The sequence below is a fragment of the Falco peregrinus genome, chromosome 3 (genome assembly GCF_023634155.1).
Source record: "Falco peregrinus isolate bFalPer1 chromosome 3, bFalPer1.pri, whole genome shotgun sequence".
In the NCBI taxonomy this organism is placed as follows: Eukaryota; Metazoa; Chordata; class Aves; order Falconiformes; family Falconidae; genus Falco; species Falco peregrinus.
In genome coordinates this window covers 15585305-15606688 of record NC_073723.1, presented here as the reverse complement: position 1 = coordinate 15606688, position 21384 = coordinate 15585305, and the positions used below count along the sequence as shown (strand labels likewise).

At 38.6% G+C, this 21384-nt stretch overlaps 1 protein-coding gene across 5 annotated transcripts in view; it reads left to right on the top strand.

Annotated features, from left to right (window-relative positions):
• Nucleotides 1-5063: 5063 nt before the first annotated feature.
• The window catches only part of EFR3A (EFR3 homolog A), an 87497-nt gene continuing 71176 nt past the window's right edge, over nt 5064-21384 (top strand). For 3 of the 5 annotated variants that reach the window (XM_055799291.1, XM_055799292.1, XM_055799289.1), the window contains exons 1-3: nt 5064-5320; nt 10499-10552; nt 17052-17141. In XM_055799291.1, coding sequence (XP_055655266.1) covers nt 17129-17141 — 13 coding nt within the window. In that variant the 5' untranslated portion in view covers nt 5064-5320; nt 10499-10552; nt 17052-17128. Of the gene's footprint in view, nt 5321-10498; nt 10557-11617; nt 11722-17051; nt 17142-21384 lie in introns of all 5 variants that reach the window. The other 2 variants (XM_055799293.1, XM_055799290.1) reach the window with 2 other exon arrangements.

The following is a 21384-nucleotide window of genomic DNA, read 5'->3' as shown; positions in this document are numbered from 1 at the left end:
CCCTGAGGTACATCAGTAGCTTACTGTAATGGATTGGGAACCTGTCACTGATTTGGAGTATGAAAACCTGTAGTATGATCAGCTGGGACCCATATACATAGCTAGCTCTCTTTACAGGCAACACTTCAGGAAATCTGGGTTTCACATACAGTATTTGAGACATCACATTGTGACCCACTGTGTTGGTGGAAGTTCTGTACTTCATTCCCCTTCTGCCCCCAGCTGGACAATGAAGTTAAATTTTAATAACACAGACCTCATTTAAGTATGGTAGTATAAACCCATTTACTTTATAGAAACAGTACCAATCCTAAAAATAGAATCAAAATTGCTCCAATTGGCCAGAAAAATTATAACTGTAGATGCTCCTGATGCCAGAGGAAAGGATGAAGAATACGTAATCCAATGGAATAAGCATGTCTCCTCCTCTGTTTGATTAAACTTGTTGTAAACTCTTAAACTTTAGGACAATTAATGACTCAATAATAAAGCATCTGTGAATCATAACTATTATTTGTTATCAAATATATACAGGTATGTATATATGCGTCATATGAGAACTTTTCTTACACACTTGAGGATTCTATAATATTGACATCTTTAATTTTGATGTGGAATTCATTCTCAATCATATATGGCCACAGTTTTGAAAAGTATTTGAGGATTTTGGATGCAATTTTAAGATTCTTGCTCTAAGACATCTGCAAGAGGCTAACTTTTCTGACAGCAGCTGCTCAGCACTTTCTCAGAATTTCTAAAAAACTGTAATCATTCCAATCTATTTTTGCTGTCCCCCTGACAGCTGTCTTCCTAGTGAACATAGTTGTCACTGACAACTCTTGCTTGAGAAGAGCCGGGGCAGGGGGGGGGCGCGGGAAGCATCCACCAGGAACTACTGGATGGTTTGGGGGGCAGAACTCTCTACTCTGCTTTCAGGGCTGGTTAATACTGTTAGTTTGCATCCACTGTGCCTCCTGCCAAAATGAACAATGATGGAATAAATGTCTTAACACAGGCCCTGAGGATGTGATCTCTGCAGTCTAACTACACTCGGTAGAAACATCTTCTATCATCAGATACATTTGGAAGGTCGTAAAATACTGTAATTGCTACCCATTTATAGAACCAAGAAGAAAAATACTAAGTTGGAAAAATACGCCACTGAGTAAGTATTAACAAAATTATTATTTAATTGGCAATTGATTATATAGATAAAACATACTTAAATGAAATTCCTGTGAATGGTAGGAGCAAGCCACAGAGTCATTGCTATGAAAACTACTGTTTTCTCACTATTGAAAGCCAGATTTAATTGCTATAATGGATTTTTTCAACACAGTGGTGAGCTGCTGTAAACCACTCACCAGTCCAGCTTTTAGTCATTTCTGTTGAACGCTGTATATTTCCTTATCTATTTTCTCCATCTAAAACATTTTAAACTTAACTGTATCTTTCCCACACAGTTATAAAAGTAACATTAACTTTCTACTATTCCTGCATTTTACTGTTGTCGGTGTACATTAATTCTTTTGGGATTTTTTAATTTGTTCCTCTTTTTTCTTCAAAACTCTTTGAAAAGACCTCATACTTTAGATGATCTAAGGCTAACTAATCATTCCTGTTACCCTTTTGAACCTCCACTAGCATTTCAAACTAAGGCACTTTTTACAGCTTGCTGCAGACACTAAGCATTTGCTTGTACTTTTAAGTGAATTAGTAATCTAATTAGAAAACATAGAACTGCTACTGCCAAATTACTAATGCAATTCACATTTTATTATTGGTCACAGAACAGGAAGTTTCTGTCTCACACTTAAAATGCTTCTAGACTGAAAACTCGAAAAGCTATGCCTATGTAGTAAATATCACTTCTTTTAAAAAGATTTAAAGGCAGGTCACATGGGACATAGAGTTTTGTGCGTGTGTGGATTCACACATATATGAACTGCTGCTCCAGAAGATTTAGATGTTCAAGCAAAACTGGACAGTCCACTTAGATGGGACTGGGATCAGAAGTAAAACCAGACAGTCTGGCTGCAAATTAGCCATGGAGCAATTTCATGTGTGTAGTTAAACTTTTTCTTAATCTTACTGGTTAGTTTGATTGTCACCCTAGATGTAGTCAAAGGATCAGGTCGCTCTTTCATTGACAGTAAATTAAAAATTGGTGTTGGACAGAAAGGTGCCTATATACTCTTCTGATGTCCTCAATAAAGGAAAAAATTCTTCTAATGCACAACTAAATTTGCTACCCATTACATAACACATAAGGAAGCCCAGAGAGATCAACACATACATATTCATAGACTCCAGCTGTTTGCTCTGTTTTGAAATTGAATTAGGAAAACAGTTGTTTTAAACAACAGCACTACAATTATGCTAAGGGCTTTACTGACTTTTATTGAATATTAGGTACCACATGGTTTATGTAATAACATCATAAAAGAGGCCTGCTTTAAAATGCATCAGTTCTTCAAACAAACATCAATCCCAACGCTGTATTTATTCAATGATTTGAGCTGTGTAAGTCTACTCCGTATTCACAGATGTTTGTTAACACAATAAAACCGGAGGAAAACATTTGAAAAACCCTCAGAGAAGAAAAGGTATTCATCACAGACACAGGAGTTGTATGTCAGACAACTGAAACTTTGGCTTTAAACTGTTTTGGTGTTTTTTAAACCAAAACAAAAATAGAGAAATCAGGATGTTACTAACAGTATTACATTTAAATCTAAGAGTAGTGACTGAATGAACACCAACCCAGCTTGCTGCTCGTCTCATTCACACAACTAGTAAGAACTAGTAGCTTTTCCTACACTAGCCAGCATTTTCCTGAAACCATATGGCATGACAAGTACGTTGCAGCCTGCAAACCCTTATGCACAGCTAATAGGAAAATGAGACAAACAGCTTGAAGGAAACATTTCAATAAAGACAGCAGGCTACCAATAGCTGATGGTCGGAAGAATGATCTTTGAACTAAAGCTTCTTCTGACATGAACTGAGACCATAAAAATTCATTTGTATTTTTGGCTGATGAAAAAAATTAAAACTTTCCTCTAGATTACAGAAAAGAACTAGGAGGATTATTATCTATCACCAGCTATACTTAAAGGATAAAGGACAAATGTAGCTATACCGAGTATCTCAGTGTTGACCACTGTTGGCTGAAACATTAATAAATTACACTCTAATCTTCACAGGCTATGCTTTATAGGCAGTGACTCAATACACCTTTCTATGGAAGGCAGACAGTTCATTTTTTTGTTATTATTTTCATTATGTTTGGCACCAAGCGTTCAAAACCATAAGCTGTATTTCAGAAAACAAGTAAGAAGGACTGTAGGTTACTCTTTTAACTCCCCCAGTTGCACCCACATGTGATGTCTTGCTAATTTTCCCTAATTAATGAATGTTTTTTACACTGCCGAAAACTGAGACATGGAGACATCTCACCTCCCAAGTTTTGCATTTTTAGGGATTATTTCCAAGGAACACAAATCAGAAACACTGATCCTGTTTCTGCTGTTGGTGAAAGGAAGAAAAATAGACTCAACACGCTTATGAAGATGAAACACCAGTTTTTTGCCAGATGTAACATATGCAAACCCAAAGTCAGTGAAACAGATAAACTCTAATGTGGAGAATGACTTGGACTCACCCACCTAATTAGACGGTTGGCCTGGCATGTTTTCTTTCAGAAGGAACTATCTACAGCTGGAAACAAATTTTTCAGATTTCCCCTTGGCTGCCCAGAAAATAAGGCATCAAAGACATCAGGTTTTGAAGCTGGACCTATTATTTCAAGGGGAATGGATTAAGAGATTACGCTGCCTCAGAGGATCAGTAGCTGTGTCACGGTTTCCCTTTGGGTTACACATCACAGTCTGTGGGTGCGCCTGAACGCTGGTTTCAGCCGAGCTGCCAAGCGCAGCTTGCCCAGCCCCTGGGCCCTGCCCTCAGGCCCTGGGCCACAGGAGCCGAGCACAACCGCTGCCCCTTCCTGCTGTGCAGTTCTGCCATTATTTGGCAGAAAGACACAGCCAGGGCAAGGATCTTGTGCCACCACAGTTTTAGTGTCCAACTTCGACTAAGCATTGCCTAAAGAAAGAAACGCCTCTTCCCCCTCGGGCATCCTCCTGTCCTTCACAGACAACACCTGTCGGCGCCGCCACCACTGCAACATGGAAGTTTTAGCGACAGCACAGCCTAACCGCCCTCAGAAAGCCTCTACATCAGGGCTGCAGCTTGAATGGTGAATGCTGTACCACTTATCTAAAGGATGTTTAGTTAGGGTCGGGAGATGTCCAGGGACCCTTATTGCAACATGACACATGCACAGACTGCTAAGTCCTTGGGTTGGTTATCTTTAAAAAAAGGACATTTTATCTTAGATTCCTGTTGTACATGCAACGTGGCGAAGATGGAGACTTTAAACGTGACTGCTAAGGAATAGAGTCTGCATAGAGACAACTCCTCAAGGACATTGTCCAGGCACAAGATATGTTAATGTTGTTAACTTGAAAATATACTAGGTCCTTGAATGGAATGTGCTAATTGTCCAGGCACAAGATATGTTAATGTTGTTAATTTGAAGATGTGCTGGGCCCTTGAATGGAATGTGCTGGTTGTCCAGGTGTGAGATATGTTAATGAGTTCCCGGAAAGCTAATGAATAGACACGAGTGACTTGTATAAGGAGAGGGCTGAGGGGTTCCCTCGGTGTGCATGCCTTTGGTGGAGCGATCCCCCATACACCCAGCGCTGCCAATAAAGGGTACTTAGTACTAAGAAATTTTGACTTCTTTCTTTAAATCAAGCTCATCCGGGAAACAAGTGCGGGGGGCGCCGCGGCTCCCGCCCGGCAGCGCAGAGCAGCAGTTACCGCTACGGCCGGCCACCCCCCTCCCCCGGCTGCCGCCAGACCGAGGCGCCGGCCACGTGACCCAGGGAGAGCGGGAAGCCGGCGGCGGGGCGGGGCCTGGGCGAGCTGCCCCCGCCCCTCTGCCTCCAGGGGCTGCCGAGCCTGCGCCGCAAAGGGTGCTGGGAGTTGTGTCCTCCCGCGGCACCCTTCGTCCTCCCCGACCGCGCTTCGCGCCGCCTAGGCGGCCCCTTGCCCCGGGGCCGGCCGCGCGGCCGGGGTGCGCCTTCCTCCGCCGTGCCCCCTCGCCCTTGCTTGTGTGTGGGGAGGGATGGGCAGACAAAGGTTCCTCACAGAACTACCAGCTCCCGGCGTGCGTTGCGCCCCAGGCAACTTAATGGGGGGGGTGGTGGGGTGAAGATGGCGGCTGCTGAACTGAGCCGGAGAGGTGGATGAGGTGAGTCTGGGGGAGCCAGGAAGCGGGCCGTTTACTTGTCTGCGCCTTCGCAGCCGTCTCTTTTTCTCGTTCGTCCGTTCTAGGAAGCGGCCTCTTTACTTGTCTGCGCCTTCGCAGCCGTCTCCTTTTCCCGTTCGTCCGTTCCCCTGCCCGCTCTCCACGGCTGGGAGCGAGGAGGACGCACCAGATGGGCGGGCGCTGAGGGGGGGAGCGGGAGGCTGGGGCCGACGTGCTGCAGCGGCACCCCTCAGGGCGGTGGGGGCCGCGGGAGAAAGAAGCCTCAGGACATCGCCTCAGCCCATGACCCGGCGCCCCGCAGGCTGTCAGCGGGGCAGCCGGCCTCAGGTGCCCCCGTGGGCGCTGCTCGGCGCGGTTCCCGGGGGCGGGCTCCTCATCCCAAATGCTGTCCCGGCCCGGGGGCTTGCAGTAGCGAGCGGGACCTCGTTGCCTTTCCCCGGAGATGGCTTGAGGCCCTGCCGCCGCTGAGTGGTGCCTGCGTGACGCTCCTCTGGAGGTAGAGGCCTTCCACGAGTCTTAAGTCAAAACCTTGAAGTGGTCAGTCGTGTCTTATGTGGTTGGGCATACCTGTGGTAGCGGTGGGAAACCAGGGAAGCGGTGAAGGACTGTGGCTTTGGGATTTCCCTACGATGGACCATAACACAGTGAGGTATTGCTAAGCATTAACCAAACACAATGCAGATTTACACAAGGACTACACCGTGAGCTTTCCTAAATAGTCATTTTCTACTTTAAAGTTAATTGTGCAGCACGGAGCCATACTTTAGATGACTGAGGTGTAGGTTCACAAAACCTGTTACCAAGAACTAATAATAGTACAAATTCTTAAGCTGAATACATCTAGGAAGGTATTCTATGGCATTTTGAGCTGAGATACTAGGAGAAGATGCTAGCTTGGATTGAGACATCTCTCCGCTCTGTTGGCGAACTTGTGGAAAAGCCTGCAACTTAGAACCAGATTTGAATTCCTATGTCAAAATCAAGTTTGCTAGCACCGATGTTGTGCTTTGTAAAGCTACATGAGATGTTGCTGTGTGAATTGAATAGGTAAGCTAAAATGAGAGTAACGGCCAAGGCTTTGGCAAGATGCAGGTAGTCTGCTTCCTGAAGCCTTTGTAATGTGTTCAAAATAATTTGAAGTGTTTTCTTGAGTAACTTTATTATTCAGGGCATCTTGTTGGAAGACTCAGGGTATGGATTCTCTTAAGCATGTCTTAAAGTTTTCCTGAATAATTGATGGTTTGGGGATGAAATCTGGTTGTAGTGCCCTGATATCTGTAAAGGCTTATGCATAAGTTTTATTGGAGCCTTTTAGTAACACTTTGTATTTGCCTAAAAAAATGCTGGTAGATTTGGATTCATTTCAGATTCAGGAAAAAACTCACAAAAATGTGAATTCAAATACTGTTTGTAATTAAACAACTGTTTTCAAAATAGATATTTGTTTGGCATCCTGTTATGAAAATGTTTGCTGTTACTGATGAACAGTAACTTGTCTCTACTTCTGATCCAGCCTTCGGCAGGAGAAAAGAATAAACAAATTTTATAGTACATGCAAGTGGAAGGAGAGCTTAGAATACTAATCAGACTTGGCAATTGAATTTCAAGTATAACGAAAGGGGATTGCACTTCAAATTATGAAATCTAAATTGTAAAATACACAGCTTAGAAACAGCTTTGGTTGGTATTAGTGATTTAACTGCCCAGCCCACCTCTGTAGTGAACTAATTTTTGTAAAATTACTCTTTTATTTTTAAACCATTTTGAAAATACGTAATTTTTTTTAAGTAAAAGCAAATCATGTTTTCTGTAGTTGGCATAGAGCAAAACCTATTTATCTGATAGATTTTTAATGCACCACTGGTAACGTAAGTACCTAGGCATAGGAACATTGCTTTTAATTTTGCCAGTGAAATGGATATTGGGTTGAACTAGCCTTTGAGATGGTGGGAAGGGTTGCTAAGGAACACTTATTTAATGTGCAGGGTTTTTCTTGTCCTAAAACCATCTGCTCAAGACCAAATTCTCTTAAGGTGAGGCAGGACAAATGTCCTTTTAGGTACGCCTGTTTAGCTGAACGCTCTTCAGTGAGAGAACAAGATAGCCTTATTGATACAGCCAAGCTCCTCTATTGCATTGCTTCTCTACCCGAGAAAGCTAATTCAAAATAAAGTTAGCTACTTTAACAGAACTGCACTGTGCTATGTAATTCCATCTTGTATTGCATTGTTTGGATTCTGGGAATATTAGTTGGAGCCTAACTGTCTATGAAATGAGCATGTGACTAATCTTGCATTGCACTGGCCATTTGCCTACCTTCAAAACTAAAGGTGTTGATTAATTTTTCACATAGGAAACATGAGTGGGGAACCAAGTGATGTAAAAACTTCATGTGCAGTGTATTTTACTTTTTCAGTTCATGACTGCCCAGTTTGGGTTGCCTGACTGTCAGAGGTGCTTAAACCTGTATTCTTCTTTAGCTTAATTTGGAGGAATGAATAGGTGCCCAGCTGGCAAAGTCAAGTTGATCATTTATAGTGTTACATAACAGAGTAACATAATGGTGTGCTTAGTAAAAGAAAGTAGTAAACCTTGGGTATGCTGACTTCTGTTTCTCTACCTGTAGCACAAAGATCTATATACGTTTTTCCATTTTAAGTCTTTTACAGAGATCTGTTGGTTTAGGGCAGAAGGGAAAAAGATGTCTGCTCTTCTGTTTGGCTTTTATGGAAGAGCCTTATGGAATCTTGTGATAATAAATAGTTTCTGCTTATAAACTATCCTTTAATTTCAGATCCCAGGTTAGTTAAAGTAATGAAAAAATTAATCACATGTAAGCATGTAACTGGAGGAAGAAGATGATCAGAACCAATAAGTTGAACAAAGTGTATTTTTTTTCCTGTGTTAGTGCTCCTTGAGTCAGATAGAACAATGAATTGACCTTGGATTTCCTTATCCTAGCCAAATTGCATAGACTCTCCATGAAACTAAATGAAAGTTTTTATTAAGAAAAATTATGTTTAGGTGTCATAGAAATGTTGTTCTGCCTTTTAAGGTACATTCACAAGCATTGCAGTTTGATTATAATTGTGTTTAGAATTATTATGATTATTATATCCTTAGGAAAACAAAATAACATTTAGCCCTCTGCAGAAAAGTAAACATGTCACTTACCTCTTTAATATCCAAGAGTCAGTTGCTTTGGTGCAGGAGATGTTATATAGGTACATAACATTCTTAAGTTGCTTCTGGTGGTCTGTCAGATATCACAAAATGACATGGAATATGTTTAAACAGGAAGTGTTAGACTATTTAGGAAACTAAATTATATCTCATGATTTGCCATACCTGTCTTTTAATTGTAGCCAAGTTCTACATCATCAAATTCTGGTTTTGGGTGTTTTTTTAACTCTGTCTTGCTATGTAGAATTTAATTCAATGACAAACAGCAGAGCAGACTCGTGGTGGGAAACTTCTTATTCTGTTTTAGTCTGTTCTACCTGAACAGATACCAGCATCTGTGGACTAAACTTTACCCTAGGCCTAACAAGGCAGTGATTGAACACATGGAGAGGAAATTGTTTGCTCTGTTCTGCATACAGGAGCAAGGCGATCTCCATATTGAATTTTTGGCCCTGTTACAGATCATAATATAATTAAAAATCCAGTAATTGATTTAAAAACAGAAGCAAGATTCTTCAGTTTGAAAACTTGACTTAGGGTTTTTTATACAACTTAACTAGTAATTTCTGCATTAGTATCTTCTAAAGTTAGTTGACTTTGCTAGCAATCACAGTGATAATGTTCTAGGAAAATGTATTGAATTCTGAATTGCTAGCGATGGTCAGAACACTCAGTTGAGTGTCTGGCATTTGACTCCCTTGAACCTCTCATCAGATTCTGCATTTATAATATGTAGTAAATCTGTCTTCTGTAATCTCTCAGCTAAATTCTTAACTACACTGTAAGTTAGAGAATTCATTTTTCCGTGTGTCTGTTGAACACCACAATCCACAGCACATGTTTCCTTTTATAAAATTATTCTGCTTCTAACTGTGTCCTCAGAGGGGGACATACAGCCTTCTAATAGGATAGGATATTTTAAAGAAATTACTTTGAAGCAATATTTTTAATCACAGCTGCTATCAGCAAATTGGAATCTGATTCTATCAGCAATTGGAATGTGATTGAAATACATTGGAATATATTTAATGTGAATGAAAAAAGTTTGCTTTCAGTAATTATGAACATTGCTTTAGTGTGTGGTCATTAAAACAGTTTGTGACCAAATAAAATGTTTATTCTCACATTGTCAGTATCTGGAATTACTTTTTTTGGTGTACATATATAAGCAACTATTAGCCAAATATCTTTAATTTTTAAATTTTGTCCTTGAAAAGCAGCAACACTGTCTCTAACTGAGATTTTTTTGTCTTAGTTGTGAAAAGGTACATTTGCAGGAAGGCTGCATTTGGCGGTTAATAAAACCCAAATGCACAACTTTAATATAGAAACATCTTCAAATGATTTTCAATTTAATGCTAATTAATGAAATGTAGATTAGGCTATTTTTATCCCCAAAATAGATTCTTATAAGTTCAGTTGAGTTAATTATATGAAGATATCTAATTGCATCAAAAATTATTTGAGCAGCTATTGTTTATAGTAGTTTATAGTAGTTTATATTAGTTTATATATATATCTAAAAAAAAATCTGTCCTTTTTGATACCGGGACAAAAATGTCCTAGAAAGTGCCACAAATTTTTCAGCATCGTTTTTTTTGTATAGAACAGAAACCTTTCTCGGGCATTTTTAACAGAGAAGTGCTGTGATTTACGTTTGGAGTGTAAGTACCCTGTAAGGCTATACATCATTTAGCATCGTAAAGAGTGGCAGTTCAAGAAGTCATCCCAATGAATAAAGAGAAAAATGTTTACTCAGGCATCAAATGCAAGAACAGAATGACTACATTTCAAGAACTGGGGAAACCTACATAGAGTTTGGTCAGATAAAAAGATACCTGGGTTACTGTGGTAACAGCCTCTTTGATTTTGGAGCTGAAGACTGTCTTTGGTTCATTCTGTGTAAGTTACTATGCATATTTGGACGCAAATTATCTAAAGCTATTGTCTTGACTTATTTTTTTGTTTTCTTTATAGCTTATTATATTTTTGCATGATTGAGGACAGGATCCTGATTAACAATGCCTGGCAGTAAGTATTGTTACCTTAAGTATGTTAAGACAGTATTTAGGGGCGTTTACTGTAATGATATTTTCTTTGGGAGTTAAAAATCCTACCAAAATAAAAAAGGAACAAAATCCAAGTTATGATACCTGTTGTCATTTTTAAGATATTTAAGATGTCAATATTATCCAGCCTCTGCCTTTGTAAATCTCTGTATATTTTTCAAAGGAACCTAGTATGAGCTCTTCATTTTCCTTTTTGCTTAGAAGTTCACAGCTTAACATTGATGATTTTTGTGATTTAAAGTATGTCCTGAAATAGTTGTATTCAAAACCTAAAAGATGTTCTGATGTAGCTATAATCCCATCTTTGGAAAATTGCAAATATCGTTTATAGAAGAGGGAATTACTATTTAAGATATAAAGTGATAAGACTTAGAAGTTTTAACATTCAAAGTTAAATGAGATTTTTTGAGGCAGATGTTTCTAAGAATTAAGTTATTTACCTTGAAGAGCAGCAAATTTCCCTAACACAAAGGCTCAAGTAATGGAATGTGTTACAATAGAAAACAGAAAAATAGGAAAACATTTTAGTTGGAATTAATACTATTTAAAAAAATCCTGCATGGTCTCTAGTAAAATTACTAACATGAGTCTTTGGATAAAGAAATCTTCATAAATTCAGTAGTAACCATACTGAGTGCACTTTATTTATAGGTTTGTAATGAATTTCACAAATGTTTAGTTTTCATGAGGGAATGCTTAAGTATTTTCTTTTGCAGTGACATAAGATTTGTAATAAGCTGTGGCTACTGGGTACTAAAAGTGTCTTACAGTAATTCTGTGTTGTGTTGTTTGAACCACTGTCATGTAAAATACCCTTACTGTAAGTATTTAGGTGTTTTCTGCTTTTGTGGTAAATAGTTGAAATTATTTCTCTCCAGAGACATGAGGTTTTTTAACAAAAAGGTGGCAATATGTATGTATTATGTTGTATATTTGCATGAGAAGCAGCTGGCACAAACTGTTCCGATTACTGTGGTTCAACTTTTGTAACACGGTGAACTGCTGCTGTTTCGATTGCAGTGTTTAGTATTATTAAGGCCTCTAACATGGGACTTACTTTTGCTGTGAAGGAGTGTGTGGCTTTTTTAAACAATTAAACTGGAGAAGTAAGACTTGTTCTTTCTAAACCAGGTATGCTTATGTTTAGAGTCATTATTAACACTGTTTACCCTACTGCTTATAGTATCTGCATTACTACAGTCGGATGGAATGTAAAGGAGACCAAAAGAACTAATTGCAATACTTACCTGTAGAGACATTAAGAACTACGCAGCCATTTATTTTTCCTCTGTGTGTATTAATGGGCTTTTTAAGTGTATGGGTGAAGGGAAGGTAACCTAACAGATGAATGTGTATTCCAATTCTTACAAAATAACAGTACTTTCTTTATAGTTTCTTTCAAAAAAATTGTGTTGATAAGCTATGATTAGATTTTAATGCAAGCAACGATTACTTTGTGGCTAGCTGTGTTTATCAGTGAGCATAGCAATAGTCTTCAAGACTTCAACTTTGTTGCATGTGAAAAGGGAAAGCTTCTGCCTGCTTATTTAGGCTTCAGTAGAGATTCCACAGGATTCTTTTCAGAGCATAGTGATGAAACAGGTTGCTACTATTTAGTTTGAAATCTTAAAGTATTTGTCCTTGAAGTGTGAAAAACAAAGTTGTTTGTAAAGACTGGGATTTTTAATTTTTTTTTTCCTTTAACATGGAGTTCTCTCATCCCACACAAGAAGTGTATTGAGCATCTTTTGGATTTTTTTTTTTTCCCCAAAAAAATTTTTCTGTCATGCTTCAATGAGTTCTTTATAAATGAAGTTCTTCATTAACAAAGACAGTTGTAGGGTCATGCACCTAGGGAGGAACAAGCCCATGCACCAGTACAGGCTGGGGCTGACCTGCTGGAAGGCAGCTCTGCAAAGAAGGCCAAAAAGGCCAATGGGATCCTGGGGTACATTAGGAGGACGGTGCCCAGCAGGTCGAGGGAGTGATCCTCCCTCTCTGCTCTGCTCTGGTGGGGCCACATCTGGAGTGCTGTGTCCAGTTCTGGGCTCCCCAGATCAAGAGAGACAGAGAGCTACTGGAGAGGGTCCTGCGGAGGGCTGTGAAGATGATTTAGAGGACTAGAGCATCTCCCTGATGAGGAAAGGCTGAGAGAGCTGGGCCTGTTTAGCCTGGAGCAGAGAAGACTGAGAGGGGGGGATCTCATTAATGTCTACAAAATATATTAAGGGCAAGTGCCAAGAGGACAGGGCCAGGATCTTTTCAGTAGTGTCCAGTGACAGGGCAAGGGGCAGTGGGCACAAACTGCAGCACAGAAAGTTCCTCTGAATATGAGGAAGAACTTCTTTGACTTGAGGGTGGACGAGCTGTGGCACAGGCTGCCCAGAGAGGCTGTGGGGTCTCCTCTGGAGACATTCAAAACCTGCCTGGACATGACTGTGCAACCTGCTTTAGCAGGGAGTTGGACTATATCACCTCCAGAGGTCCCTTTCAACCCCAACCAGTCTGATTCCACAAAGTAAAACAATAATATCTAGTTAAAAGGAAAGTTTGATGGACTTCTTGGGTCAAACTTACCAACTCCCTCTTCCAGTCTTATCCTCATTGCTTTCCCGAGTCTCTGTATCAGTTCCAGGTAATATTTTACCCCTTTTTTGCAGTGCAGTAGTTAGGGAATGTCTAGGTCTAAAGGTGGTTTTGAAGGTCAGGAGAGGCCAAGATACTGGTTTTATGGCAAGACTGGACAAAGAGACCTAGTCTTTCTGGAGATTTCAGCTGTTCCTAGAGACATTTTAGAAGTCAGTCTTGAAGTTGTTGTACATGAAATGTTCACATGACTGTATACTTTTAATCTCCCTCAATATTAACTGTTCAGAAAATAGGCATGCCATCAGAACTGGGATGTGGTATTGAGAGGGAGAGATGAACATAGTTAAGCAAAGGTAATGTTTTATTTACACTCATCTCAGTCATGTTCTGATCTCTGCACTAGTTGTTTGTTACATATTGGATTATCAGATTTTCTGTTGATGTTGCTGTTTAGTGATCCCATTTAAGAATATGAGGATATAGTACTGCATTGAGTCCTTACTGAAATAAGGTTTTAGTCTCAATACAGTAACAGGCCATAAAGAGAAAAATTTCTATCTGCTCCCTTAATCTTAAGGTGTAGAAGTGCTTGGTTTTGACTAGCCATGGCAGGGCATTTGTGTTGACATCTAGTCTGTAGTGGAGGTGTAACACTATATACTTGCTGCAGTACGTGCACAGCCTTGCCAAAGCATTGCTTTTCCCTATATTCGTTGCAGCTATGACTTTATAGTTCGTTTTGTGCAAATAATGTGGGCATTGATGCAGGGTGTACTTACAAACATGGTGTCTTTATCTGAAGTTGAAATGCAAGTTCTAAACTGTTGAGAAAGCAAATGTGCTTCCTCATTGCTGTTATAATACAGTAGGAGTAGACTGGTTTGAGTCATGGCTGCTTTAACTGATTTAGCTGTGACTTATCACAAAGAAATGGTGCATTAAAAGATTAATTGGCCCTTTTATTTAAGAACAAAACCAAAGAACTTGTAAACAGATAGCCTTTGCAGTACAGACTGTGTATTTTTCATTTGTCACAAGTGTGCTCTGTTTCCCTATCCAATAATTTGTCCAGATACTTTCAGTGAATGTACTTCTGTTATGGAGCATCTGTGGTTTTGATAGGTTTTCTTGGCTGCATTTGGGTTGAAATGTTACAAATGCTTCTGTTAGAGGAAAAAAGCATAGCTAAATCAGGTATCAAAACATTTGTTTAAGACACTTTTCTTTTTGGACATTATGTTCCAGATATTCACACTTAATCAGATGCCTGAAACAGTTTGGTAGATAATGAGTTTTTTCTGAAACAGCTAACCTACTTACTGGCTGTATTCCCTGACTTCAATTAATTATTTAAATTAAAGGCAGATTTTGTATAAAATGGGATTGCTTGGACTAGAAAAATTGTGTGATACAGGTGAGACCACCTGTTCACTATAAGAATGTACATACTTTCGGTAACTCTGATTTTTTTTTTTTCTTCTTTATTCTCATTCTTTTCTCTTGTTATTACTTATGCCATTAACATAAATGTATCTTTGCTTTTCAAGGTTTTGTTAATAATGATCGTTATGTTAAACTGGTTTTAACTGCTGATTAGCAGGTCTTTATATGACTGACTAAATGGGCAAATTAGGAGAACAAACAAATAAAAATAAGGATTTTGACAAACATAATTTTCCCACATTCTTCCCTTGAAGTACTGCTGTGAAATGTGGTAATATGAACATCTCCTGTGCTATTCTGTCAAATATTTGCTAGTTAGAAAGGGATCATTCTGACTTAAGAGATACATGTGTTATATAGAAAATCTTCCATGGCATATACTCCTCTTGTTACAGTGAAGTGACTGTTTTGTTAACTTCAGAATGCTTCTCCAAGTATGCTCAATGCATTGATTGCTTCTCATTAAAGTATGTAACACTTGGTTTCCTCAGCTTTCCAAACACCTTGTGTCTTTTTGCCAGTTGTCTTAGCAGAGACAGCTAGTCTGCAGTTGGTGTGTACTGGTGGCTCCCCTAGTTTGAGCTAGATGAAAGTAAATGGAACAATTGAATAGTGATTGTCAGTCTTCATTGTCCTTGAATGTTACTACTTTCAGTTAAGTTGCTTCATGGTCTTTAAACAAATAAACAACTCACCCACCCCGCCCCCAACCAAAAAAACCCAACAAACTTTTAAAATTACAATTTTCTTTTTAAATAGAGGTTCCTTACCAAGTGTAGGAAGGAAAACAGCACTTGAAATGGAATTTGAAATGAGTGAATACTTAACTCCTGTTTAATGTTCTTAACATGTTTTAACAGGCAGATAATCTCCTCATTTTGCCCTCAAAACAGTTTTGGGAAATTCATTTATTTGCCTTTTGTAATTCTATTTTTGTATTCTGTATATAATAAGTAAGTAATAACAACATTGTTAATGAAAAGGGAAGATTTATTTCCCTGTGAAATACATTTCTAAAACACCCATGGTGGCTGGAGATTTAGTCCCAAATCTGTTTACCTAAATATTTCATGGGCTAAGCATCCTAATGTTTTTTAAGTGAAAATTAAGCCATAGTTCCAATTAATAACTTTCTCCAGTGTTTTTTATCTAATGCACTCTTTTTCCTCATCTGGAGTGTTTCTCACGTACCCTTGATGCTTTAAAACCCTAAATGGAACCTTCCACTTCATGAAGCATTTTTCATATATGCTTTAATTTCTTTTGTAGGCAGGTGAAACCCTATTATTTTTCTGACAGTATTGTTGACTACTTAGGACAGTGTTAAATTAAATACATTATAATCCTATAGAATTTTCAAATTTTGGCTGTTATAGAAGATTTACATGGGGGAGTATCTCAAATCATTGTCTGCTGCTTGATCCTAGTACCTTAGGAGGATGAGAAACACAAGCAGCCCTGTATCAAGTCCATCTTTTGAATACTATCCTAACTACTGCAGGAACTTGAAAAACAGCTGCCAAGGGTATGTCATAGTTGGGCTTCCTTTGGCTGTTTGCCATTTGTTAGACCTTGGCCAGTAAAGAAAAATAACTATTTCAGTGTATCTGTAACTCCTGTAACACTATGGTTACAAAATATGTAATGGATTCTTTACGAATTAATATACAATAAATGCTTTCAATATGTAAACACAGATCTATTTTTTTTCCACCTGATTTTTAGGTGATTCTTTTTTCTACAATGAAAAGAAAAAGTAGTAACTTCTCTAAATGTATCCTTTGATTAAGCTAAGAAAAAAACAAACCACTGGAACTTTTAGCTAGAAAACTGTAGGTCTTTGTAGATATTTATTTCACTCGTGATACTCTAAGCAACTTCGTGTGCCAGTGGGGTGGCTGCTTCCACATTCTTTAATGAATCCGCATGGATTTCTTTAAGACTTCTTAATTTTGAACAAGTGTTCATTCTTTTGTGTTCTGTTAGCTGCTAATTCATTCTATGTACACATCATTCTAACCCCATTTGGGAAAGTTAATGTTTAGGAGCAGTTTTGTAGAAAGTGAAAATCACCAGTCTAAACACGTTGCAAATAATTCCTAGTAACATCATTAACATTGTTCTTTCTTTCATTCCTTCCATTTGTTTTGGAACACTCTTCTGTGTGGCCAAGAAATGAACAACTTTGTTTCAACCATTCCTTGTCAAAACCTGAAGAGTTTATTTTTTCAGCTGTTGTCATATTTATGTGTGCGCAATCTGGACATATAACATAGAAAATCAGATGGTTTAGAAATTAATTTAATTCTGTCCCCATCAAAGCTTCTGTGTGCTTTTAAACTGTACGTGGACAGTTCACTGAATGTTCAAATGTAGTTTAATAATTTTTTCAGGTTTTATTAAAATATGGCTATCATTGTTATTTACAGAAATCACTTTGCAACTGGTTTTCCTATCAGTCGATTAACCTTCATGTGCAGCATTGTTTGCTATTGATTTCTCAATCATGGGACGAAAGGGTAAGGCTCATGCTGATTATGCATGCAAGTGTCCTATTTTTTTGTGCATGACAAGAAAGATATATTGATTTGTTGGGGGGGATTAAGTTTTCCCCTATGTGGAAATGCATGTCTCTATGGAAATACCAGGGTAAGCTGCTTTTAAAAATATTTTGGCCTTCCTTTTACATGGTATATGGACTTTCTTTCCTGTCATTTAGGGATCCTCAGTGGCTTTCTAGAGAATTGGGTACCTTGTGAATTGCTGAAGTTGGAAGTTAGCTGTGTACATAACTCTTGGCTTTCAAAGAGTGCTGTTTCATTTCTAGAAAGTTACATTATTCAGGATTGATTTGTGCGGGAATTAAGACATGAATGAGTAGAAAGTTGGGGTTGGTAGATGAATGAGACTCTTCCTTATCTACTAACTTGTAGATTTCAGCTAATGATCGCATCCAAAGATGAGCAGTTCCAGATTTTGCTGTTTTGAAGATGTTTAGCTGTACAGCCAAAGTTCTGCTTGATTCTGTATTCTGGAGTTCGTATCTATGAAGTATACTAGCAAATTTGTAGCTGATGTGTTCAAGGGAATGACCTATGACTTTTACTGGTTACCCAGCTGGCTCAAATAGTACAAGCCTTTTGGTACCCATGTAGAGGTGAGCATGAAGTTTTCTAACATAAGCGACATCATAATTGTTTACATTTCAGAAGTTAAAACAGTTACAGAATTGTTGTCTTGACAGATATATTTAAGAATCTTGAGACTAGCAAGTCATTTGTAATCTAGAAAACGTAACACTTTGCCTAAGGTCAAGATATAAAAAGCAAATTAATTAGATCTGTTGATGGTGTACTTGCTGTTTTCTTGAACAGAAGTTTAAATCAGTAAATGTATTTGTGTAGAGTGAATATTGCAGTGGTCTGACTTGCATGCTTTTAATTGAGAGCAGAGGTTTCATTGGCAGTAAGGAACTGTCTAGCCTTTGATAATTTGCATGTGGAAATAACTTAGCTCATGAAGTGAATGCTACTGAAGTACTGGTATTTTGTGTTTAAGAACTTTAGCTTCTTTCAAAATATTGAACTGTTTTCCTAAACTGGAAACATGGTAGTAAGAATCTTTTGTAAAGATGTGCAAAATCCCCAACAATTATGTGTGAAAAGGTAAATATTTGATTTCAAAATAAACTTTTTTAGTTCTTTTTAAATTCAGTGGCTTTTTAAAAAATAAATTTGTAAAGTGTAAAGTCTGAATAGAATACTAGATCCTAAGATTTTAAAAAAAAGATAGTGCCTGTATAACTCAGCCTTTCTTTTCACGTCCAACGAGATCTGTTAAACTTCTCAGTCCTTCATTTTTCAAGAGCACAAATGTAATTCAATGTTGTACTTGAACAGGGTACGGTATTTTGCTGATTAAAGTCTGTACTTTGTCTTGAAATGGATACCCTGTGTCTTTAATTGTGGTTGAGAATGCTTACTCATGCCTTAGTAAGAGCATGAATAAGGAAATTTCAAGTTAGCTATATCATCATACTAAATCAGTACTCCTCCCTGATACTTTCGTAAAGCTGTTAATAGGTAAGGAAATATGTGAAGATAAATCTTCACAGATATTTTGTTGGTGTATTTCTGTAGTTCTAACATACAGAATAATTTATACAATTAAAACAGATTATCAAATTTTCATTAAAATAGGACATAACTGGTTAATGATTAGAAAAGGACTTAAAGATGCTGATACCCTACTTTTGAACTTCATAGGTAATAAAATATGAATAGTTACTAAATTATAATTTGTCTGATGTGTTTGAGCTAGCGAGTTCTCGCCCTGTAATAAATGCAGGGCAAGCTGTATCCAAGATTTTTTCTGTGTGTGGATTTTTTTGAATGAGTTTGTGATCTGTTATTGACGCTAGTTTAGATGTGAGCTTAAAGTTCTTCAGAACTGCCAGAACATTATTTTTACAAATTGAATCTGATGTTGGAGTTGCAGCATGGTGAGAAGTGCTGGTTGTGGGGAAGGGTACTTGGCTTGCGCTAGAAATCAATGAGCTGGTGTGCAATATTCCATTTTGTAAATACTTTCTGGGAAATTCAAACAGGTAGGTATAGACACAAACAGGGTACTTAATTGAAGATTGGTGAGACTTGTACAAGAATTTTGAGTTCTTAAGCTTATCTATCTTCTGCGACTCTTTTTTCAAAGTAACATTACAACATTTTTGTTCAGCATTTTATTTTTCAGTAATGTCAATACAATTTAAACACTGTTGCTGGACAGTAATGGATGTTTTGTTCTGTTTTGAGCCCTGTGTATGTGCCTCAGAAGAATTGCTGCACTTGGTTTTCTCAAAGCAGATACCACACTATGGTTCCAGATTCACAGAAGAGTTTTCATTCATTCCCTTTCTTATATTGCTTTCTATGCACAACATGTAACTGTGGGGGAAATCAAAATTATGTAAGGTAGTATTGAACTACTTGTACACAGAAAGTTTTCTGTTTAATTAGGAAATGTTTTTCAAAAATCGTGTATATGTACTGAGGTCTATAGCTGAGTGTGCTCAAATGAGGGTAAAGCTTGTTTTTGAAGCTCTGGGCATGCTTATGTTGGCATTTGGGGTTTTTTTTAACAGAAAAAAGGAATAATGTAGAGCAACATGCTCTTATGTGTCCTATATATAGTTCAGTGGTTTACTCTGAACTAGCTAAAATCTAGTTCCCTGGGCTAAACCTTCCCACTGCATTAGCTTTGACGCTGCCAGAAAGGCAGCCTGTGAACCTTTGCTTCCTCATCTTCAGGGCTTTTAATCATCACACAAATGCTGTTTTCGCTCCCAGAAAGCTTCTCATGCATTGTTTTTCTTCATGCAATTCAAGTGACAATGTGGTACCTGTTCCCTGATCTGTTTCAGCACTGTGCATTTGGGCACGGCACCATTGGGCAGGAGTGGGGAATTTAATCTTCCAGCCTAGATACTGCTGTCATAGGATACCTGTGATAAAGAGGTGACGTAACTGTTCCAAGCATCCTTTTCCACTGAGGAAGAAGACGGGCAGCAGCATAAGCATTACCAGTGCAGCTGTGTTCCTCCCTCATGGATTGGAAGAAAACAAGCTGCATCATCTTAAAGTTGAAAAAGTAGCAGTAGTCAGGAAACTTCATCATCCTTCTCTACATTGAGATTTTTCATTGCACAAAGTTTCCGGTGTTTATCACCCTGAGAAGACTTGCAGCCCTGAGCACTTGGTGACCATTTACTCATTAGTTTGAAGTGAGCTTGTCTTCTGTAGGGTAGGAGGTGGTCAAAGTTTACCAGTGTCATCCTTCAAGCTCTCTGCAAATAGTGTAAATGTGTAGTATTGACAAAATCTTCGTGACCTTCCAAAAGCAGGGAGTGTTTGACACTGTTCCGTCTGTTGCTTTGTGTAGGGAAGCCACAGGTTCAAAACCAGAAGAGGCTGCTATGTAATACAGATTTCAGTTGATCAGCAGGGTAGATCTTTAGATATTTTGGAAACTTTCCCATGTATCAGGAGTCATTCCAGTTTCTTTCCTGACTCTGACCTTGGAATCAAAACATCTGCTGAAAGGCAGAACTTTTCATGGTGTTTGGGTGACCATTTGTGTTCGAAGAGATGCTAAGTAATCCATGTGTGCTACTTGCATAAGCTTGAGACTTTAAATGTACCATTAATTGTAACGTTGCCACATTTACAATGGGAGCTTGTGTAATCTGCAGTATCACTGGGAGATGGTTGGCTTTGCTTTGGCCCCTCCTTAACAGACTACCAATGTACCATGTCGTAATGTTCTGCCTAGAGTTTTATCCATACCCATGCTCTTGTCCCAGCTTCCTGTTGATGCCTTCCTCTTCCTCTCCCCTCTCATCCTCAAAATACACATGTATACAAGGGGTGTTGCTTTGAAAGCAATGGCTTAATCCACATGAAATCCTGTAGGGAAACAGAAGCGAGCAGCAAGTGTTAAAATAACTTTCTTCCTTTCTGAGAAAGAGGGCTGTGTCCAGTAATCTATGAGGAAATGCACTGGAACAGGGAGTGTGGACAATGTAGTTTAGAACTTTTAAAACTAGAACTGGGCATGGGAAGAGTGGCATGGAGAAAGTCCCTGTTGGCTGTCTGCCTTGCTAGCTGGAGCTGGGACTGGGAAGAAAAGGTATGACCAGCTTGAGCATCTGGCAGGGATTCTGTAGCCTATGCTTAAGTAGCAGTCACCAAAGCTTACCAAGGTATT